Here is a 7852-nt window from a genome sequence, read left to right on the forward strand (position 1 = left end):
AGCTGCATTTGAAAGTGGTTTCTCATCTAGGAACAGATTTGGGAATCATTAGGGTAAAGATGGAAGCAGATACTATGAGCATGAATAGTTCTACTTTTATTACTTACCTTCACACTTAATACTGTGGAATATTTAAAGCATTTCACATACATTATCCTACTCTATTATACTGAGATAGGTACACAATTCTGCAGAGGAATCTTGTCTTTCAAATGCCTTTCCTGCTGCTGGACACCTGACATCTACTTCTGTTTGTTCGCTTCAGGTACCAAGGTAAAATCTTTCTGTTTATTCCAGCCTTTGCATAGTTTCTGTGATATTTTTTTGCACTCTAGTTTTGATGCTGCTACTGGTTGTCAACATTGTAGCTAACTGTTTTAATGAGACAGGTTCTATTATAGTGTGTTCTTCTAACTGAAAGCCATCATAAAAACCTGTGACTGACGGATGCAATAGAAGCAGTGTTATATTTTGCAGGCAGTGAAATCAATATAATTATATCCCCCATATTACATGAGAAGCTGAGATAAGAAAAGCTTGGCTGAGGTCCTGCAGGGGCACCCATGGGCATGATGGCACCAACAGAACCTTTCCAAGTACCTGACAAGTATTTTTAGAAAGTTGGCTTTGGTACTGAAAGTAAGCTGTGCGTAGGCAAGAAAATATTTTAAGCAATATGTTCACCTTTAAAAAAACATCCCATTAAACACAGCTTCTGCCTGTTACTGTTAGGTATGCAGTTCACAGTAAAGATGAGATTCCACTCAGGGACTTGCCAATCCAGTCCTCTGGCCAAAATGCTAGCAATGTGATCTGCTACAGGGATGTGTTCAACAATGCACTGTTGAAGAGTTCAGTGACAAAATTTTAAACTGTAGGTTGGAGAGATAAGTAAGTACTGCAAATATTTCAAATCCCCTCCCCTCAATAAAAAAAATATCACTTCAAAATTTTGGGACATTTTACATCTTTGCACTACACTAAACCAGCTCTACATATCAAGGGGAAGTGCTAATTGAAAAAGCGAGAAAAATGGAGTCTGGTGAGATGACTAGGAGTTTGGGAAAGCCCAAAGAGGAAGAGCCACCTAATAACACAGCAGGAGCAGAGAGCCTTTTAAAGATATTATTTTCATTTCTTACTCTCTGAGTAAGTCACTGAGTAAGTCACTGAGAACATAGGCTTCATCTACCCCTACCAGGGTAAGTGAACATTTAAGGGAGAGATCCAGTCAGTAATTTGAAAAGAATTCAGTCTAAACATGAAAGAAGAGATCCTGGGTTAAAAGAATCATGGGGGCCTAGATTCCAACCATACTGTTCAGAAACCCTGTGCCCTTAAGTGTTCTTAAATAGGAACAGCAAATTTTGCTCATTCCTCCTGCTCACAGGAGATCACCTAGCCCCCCCCCCAGTTCTGGGAGGGGGAGAAATTAGCAAAACTCACTGACCCCTATTAAGAAAACTTAAGGGTATCATCTTAATGGATCCAAGCTGGTACCTCCAGTCCAGTTGTTCACTGCAGCTTACACCGAGGATAGCACATTGTCAATTCAAGGCCTGCTCTCAGGAATGGTTGGGAGCAGGGCAGAAAAAACATCCAAACAGCACAAAGACACTTCAGGTCACATAACATAATCTCTCTAATAAAAGAGTAGAATTTAAGGAGAAGGGACAAAAACTCATTGGTTTCCAGCGAATACTGTGTTTTTTAGGGGATAGACCAGATCTGAGCTCTTTGAGAGAAGGGCAAAGTTACTGCTAAGGTACAAAGAGCTAGCCTGCATATTCTCAGACCTGGTCAATCCTTCAAAAAAAAAAAAAAACAACCCAAAAAAACACAGTATTTGCTGGATACACAGTATTCCTTTCCTTCGGCAATGCCTTCCTGTTCTTGGATGTTTCACTTATACACAAGGAATGTTTGTATTCTTGGGGGGAATGAAAAAAATAAGAATATGGAAAAAGATATACAAATAAGTGAAGTGTGACTGTATTTTTAAAATTCTGTTAACACTGATAATGAACCAATGAAAGAAGAGAACAGCATCTCAGACCTAGCTAGAAGGAAAACTCCCAAAGTGTTCGTAAGACTACGTGGAAGATATCAAGAAGCACAGGACACTTCTCCAAGGTATAAGGGAACAGGAAAAAAGAAATGGACAGTATTCAGAGAAGACTTCTTTAAAAGAGTCTTTGGCAAGAATATAAATGATGTTCAAAGATATGTGTTTATTGCAACTGCGTAATTATATTTCAGTATTTGATCTATGAAGGTAAATCATTATTAGCATGGTAATTCTATGAAGACTTTATGTGAAGAATAAATCAATTCTAAGTGACAAACAGAGAAATTCATTACTCACCCTCCACCACCAAAAGCTAGGGCATCCATGTCTCCTTTAATGAAGAACATATTGTCTCCAGTCCAGCTGAATTTCTAATTAGAACACACAGATTCAAGGAAGTTATTTTCAAAACAAAGTAAAATAGCATCATGTTCTGCTTTATACACATTACATATTAATCAGTCACTGTGAACATTAAGGTAAGCTACACTCTCTTCCTAGTGTAAAACATTTCTCCAAAACCTGAAACAAATACAAGAAAATCAAAGCAAAAAACAAAAAACTTTAAAAAGCACTCTCTACTTCCACTCAAGATCAATTTAAAAATGTTGCATTCACAAGAAATTGGAAAGCCTTCTTACATCAAGCCTTCTATTACAAATCTGTGCTGCTTATCTGGGGTGAATTTCCACCCCAGTAGGAGCTTTTCTGGCAGAATGTATACGTAAGTGCCTATACAACTTTTTATTTTTTAGGACATTGTCACCTGAATATTAACGAACGACGACTCCAAAGTATAGCCACTTACAAAAAGAGTACCCTGAGAATATAATATCCACAGAAATTATTCCTTCTCCCACTGTAGTACTTTGTTAATGCAATCCATATAACATATTGCAACGTTAAAAAGGCATTTTTAAGTTCTCTGGAGATATACAGCCCTTCTTTATAACCTGGAAAACAGTAACCTTGACACAAAATAGGAAGAGGCTGTATGTAGCCATATTGGCCCAAAGCAAAATTCCAAAAGAGAAACCACATAAAACTCTTTCTTAGGACCAACCACACTGTTTTCTGTCATTCTGGTTGATCGTAATAAAGCGTACTTATTTGGGTTTTTATTAGTGGATTTTACATGTCCACAGATTGGTAAGAATGATACTGCAACACAAACAAGTTTAGCAATTATTAACACTAGAAAGCAAACAGACTTTCATAAATTTTAAAGGAAAAAATATTGAACTCCTTGGGTTTAAAACAGGCAGTGGTTGTCTGGGTACTGTGAAACACAATGACTTCTACTGCTACAAAAAAAAAATTGTTTTGTGAAACTTTTGGAATTTGTCTTGGGGTAGAAATATAGCCCAGGATGTAACTGTGTAAGTTTTTTTTTTCAGAGTACTTAAGTGCTAAGTCCTTACCTCAAAATCTGGAGCGAAAGTAAAAAGGAAGGTTTCTCCAGTGCCATAAAAACCATCACTGACTTTAAAGGGCTCAGAAGCTAGTGCACCAAAAATCTATACAAAAGAAAAAAAATCTGGTAATTATGACATAGTACTTAAGTGCTAAGTCCTTACCTCAAAATCTGGAGCGAAAGTAAAAAGGAAGGTTTCTCCAGTGCCATAAAAACCATCACTGACTTTAAAGGGCTCAGAAGCTAGTGCACCAAAAATCTATACAAAAGAAAAAAAATCTGGTAATTATGACATTCCCCTCTTGTATTTAGACTCAGATTAACTAGAAGAAAGCCCCACTGATTCCAGCTCAGTTCAATTTACCTCTATCTACTGTATTAAGATCAACACACGACACTTAAAGAAAGAGTCTACAACAGCAACAAAGCAACACCTCATCTCAGTAAAATCTTTAACGAAACGATCAGGGATGAGGGTATAAAGACAGTTCGACATGCTAGTTCTTCCAGTAAGGTAATGCAATAGGGATCTATCTCAGAAAAAGAGGTATTTCCTAGTGCAAGAGCTTCTAGCAGGATTGGCTAGTAAGATGCCACCTTCACTAATGCCTGATGATGATCCTGCTAGCATCTTTGAATCAGTAATCATCAGAAAGAGAATGAATAGAGACAGAATACAGAGAGCCCCCTTGTTTCCTTCCACATTTCTCATCTAACCTTTTGCAGCAAGCTGTCACTACACCTCCCACTCTCAGTTCCTGTGGGACTATTAGGAGAGATAAGGTAATCAGAGATAAATAACAAAGCGTAGATATAGGAGACAGGTGGCTAGAAGTCCTGCTTCTTATACACTGGCAGGCAATCCCTTCCAGCATTCTCTGTCTAACTTTGGAGAGCTTCAGAATTCCAAACAACTGAAGTCAGACTGACATATTGCAACTTTTGGTGTGATCAAGATAACCTGTAGCCACAGTCTGTCTGTCTTAAAAACAAATGGGGGGGGGGGGAGAGGTTGTAGTGGAGTCTGGGGAGAAATCAGGAAGGGAATGTATATTGCAGTATTCATACCTGTCCATCACTGTCTTTGATAACCATTAGTACAGGGGTGTCCAACCCCATCATGGTTCTGTAGAGTGTTTTCAAGCTCATGCCATGCTTTGCAGTACTGTAGACAAGGGTCCATGGATACCCAATAGTTCGAGGTGGAAGACACTTTGTAAGCTAATAAAACACAGATAAAAATTTTAAAAACCCATACAAATACATACTGAAGACAGTGCCTGCTTAGGAATGAGGGTATTTCATATAGATATTGCAAAGATAAGTAATGTAGTTTCCAATATACCTAGATGCTACTGGGCAAGCTTGCAGAAGCATCCAGGGCCTAAATCCTCAGGCCTACTATCATGATAATTAAGTTGGAAAAGGGCAGAGTTAAGTTGAAATAGATCGATTTGTGACTGGTCTGAACTCTAGAGATAGATCAAGGTTGAACTTCGCAACTTATAGATTCTGCCTAGTCACCAGAACCAAATAACCCAGCTTGAAGCAAGATAACTGTTTGCAAAAAAAGGAGGGTTCCAATCTTTGCTTACCTTATCCCAGACTATTGCTATTGTCTTTGGTTGGCTGTATTGCCTAGGATGGTATTCTAAATCAGCATATTTTCAGGATGAGAAAACAACTGAGTGAACGTCACTGAACTTTTCAGGTTTTATACTTTGGAAGCAAGAAGCAGTAGTATATCCTTGTTTCCTGAGATCTCTTTACCATGTGTATGAGAGCAGATTAAAATGTGAAGGCAGTTGCATCCATGTCTTAGAGAAGTGCAACACAGAAATCCTATTAGGATATGGTATACACATGCCCCAAAATGATGTTCAATCTAGTCTAAATCTACGGACAAATTCTAAATAATTTCATTTTTGTAGCTGGATGTCTTTTTATATAACTTTGGGCACAGATGAGAATCAAATATAGGTGAGAGACTGACGTGGATATTGGTTATTGGAAATACTTTAAAACAACAAACTTCCCTTTATTATGTTTGAGAAGAGGCTGAATTGAGGCAGTTCCAGAGTTTTACTTAGCTGTTAAAAACCAAATACGCAGTACTGTATTGGGCATGTTTTTATCCTACACTTCCTCTGAGAAGTTCAAGATGGCAGAAATGGTTTTCCCTTCCTATATTTTAGCATCACAAGTGCCCTGTGAGATCGCTTGGGCTGAAAGAGAAAGAATGACTGATCCAAGATCACCCATAAGCTTCATGGCTGAGCAGGTATTTGACACAGGTCTCCCAAGTCTTAGCCCAACATTTTAATGATGTCTCCATACTGGCCCAGAAAAACTGGAACAGAAACTCAGGATAACCCCTACTCTTTATTCATCTGTATACCAGCTACCAGCTACAATTTAGAAACAACCACTTCATATGTGATACATTTTAATACATAACTGCTTTTTACTCTAGTTTTTACCACCATTTTCAGGAAAGGAGAAGACTACTGCTATAGTTTTGCTTTCAGCAGTAACATTTAATGCAGCTGCAAAGCGCTGTGATGAATGCCATAGCTTTCTTATTTCACACCTTTTCAATCTGTTCCACTTGTAGCAATTCACTGGGGTCACTAAGATTTGGCCGAAACACCTCTGGCTCCAGTTCGGTCTTGATGGTTGTTCCCTGCGTTGAATGTATGTCTTCCCTTGTTGTTATCTGCAGAGAGGGAGAAAATTAAATTAGCATTCAAAGTGTCACGCAACTAACTTCCAAAACTTCAAATGCCAGTTAAAGCTGCACATGCTTATCCCCACTTGGCATCACTATGCATTGTGCAATGCCAAACCTTTTAAGAATAAGTAGACCACTTCCTACTGCTGGGAGAGCTGTTCTGTTTTGTGGAGAGCCCCCCCCCCCCATTTTGCAACGGCCCTGAAGTCCGACTACATAGACAAATACAAGTAAACTTCATCTCATCAAAGCACTCTTTGAATACTTAGATTAAGGTTTTGGCCTGTAAGGTATCATGCAATCGTTCTAACCCATATGATACTGTGCTCAAACGGAGATGATTTTAGCAGAAACTCCTGTTTAAACTCTGCTCTGCTCCATGAATAAAAAGTGTATGTGTGGGGGGTCCACACAAGCCCAGCAGAGGGGGGAAAAACCACGACAGAGAAGTAAGCCATCAGCAAGAGGAAGGTTCAGCAAATCTTGTCCATACTCCACTTTAAAAATCATACCCCACCCCCCTCCAATTATACCCCTTTGGTAATTTGGACAGATCCAAAATTGTAAACGGATGAATCTGCCGCAGTCACACTCCTTAATCAAATGCCACATAATAGGATCTAGAAATATATTTTAAAAATAAATACTGGCATAACTGATGTTTAGTATCCATTTTAGCACAAGAGGTGCAAACACTGAGCTCTGGGCAGCACGCATGGTTCTCAACCCACTCAACATTTTGTTCTCAGTTGCGTGAAATGGGTTAGGTCGAGGGAGACTGGGAGGGGTGGCCCAAATTCACCCAGTGAGCTTCATTTGAACCTCAGTTTCCAAGGTCCCAGTCTGACACTAACTACTACATCACACTGGCTAACTTGAAAACAGGAGCCACAGTGTATTTTTCTCCTGTGGAGCAAGTTTTGTCTTTCCCTGCCCCTCTTTACATTGCATATCACAGTTATACTAATCAGTAATTGTAATGCCGCTAAGTACATATTTTTTCCCCTACAGCTGAATGTCAGGTCAGCGATCTACATTTTAAAAATAGCATTTACATGTATTCAATAGAATGTTTTTTTAATCTTAAAAAAATGTTTAAAAAGATGAAAAACTGTTCAGGAGAGATGTTCCTGTGATATTGAAAATGCACTGGCAAGTTAAAGCTGACTTCTGCTGAAAACAGGCGGAACTGGTTTCTCTTGAGCTTGATTCCTGAAGAGAAGACTGTCTATACACACACATAAATATGGTGGGTGCTTCCACAGCAGGCGTTACTGCTTACTCGCCTTTACTCATCCGACTATTTGCATTCTCTTTCTGTGCGCTTAAGTTTAAAAGCTTAAGAAACCCTGTTTATCAACACGGAAATACAAAACAGCTCAGATTTTCATTTTTTCCCCAAGAGCAAGTTACTGATTTGACTGTTTGTAGATCGATCACTGGTGTCCTTCCTCAGGGCAGAACAAGACATTGAAGTGACAGACTTTTAAATGGGCTGTAGCAGCAAAGGGACTCAGAGGGTAGGGAAAAAAGCGGAAGAAGAAGAAGAAGAAGAAGAAGAAGAAGAAGAAGAAGAAGAAGAAGAAGAAGAAGAAGAAGAAGAAGAAGAAGAAGAAGAAGAAGAAGAAGAAGAAGAAGA

The 7852-nt window shown here is 38.8% G+C and overlaps 1 protein-coding gene across 1 annotated transcript in view; it reads right to left on the bottom strand.

Moving 5' to 3' along the window:
* The window catches only part of OXR1 (oxidation resistance 1), a 75883-nt gene that overhangs the window by 345 nt on the left and 67686 nt on the right, over positions 1 to 7852 (bottom strand). The window contains 4 exon segments of the mRNA XM_015421591.1: positions 2366 to 2439; positions 3646 to 3741; positions 4551 to 4703; positions 6073 to 6198. Of these exon segments, the coding sequence (XP_015277077.1) occupies positions 2366 to 2439; positions 3646 to 3741; positions 4551 to 4703; positions 6073 to 6198 (449 nt within the window).

Source organism: Gekko japonicus, unplaced genomic scaffold (assembly GCF_001447785.1).
Source record: "Gekko japonicus isolate JY-2015 unplaced genomic scaffold, Gekko_japonicus_V1.1 scaffold1589, whole genome shotgun sequence".
NCBI classification, from domain to species: Eukaryota; Metazoa; Chordata; class Lepidosauria; order Squamata; family Gekkonidae; genus Gekko; species Gekko japonicus.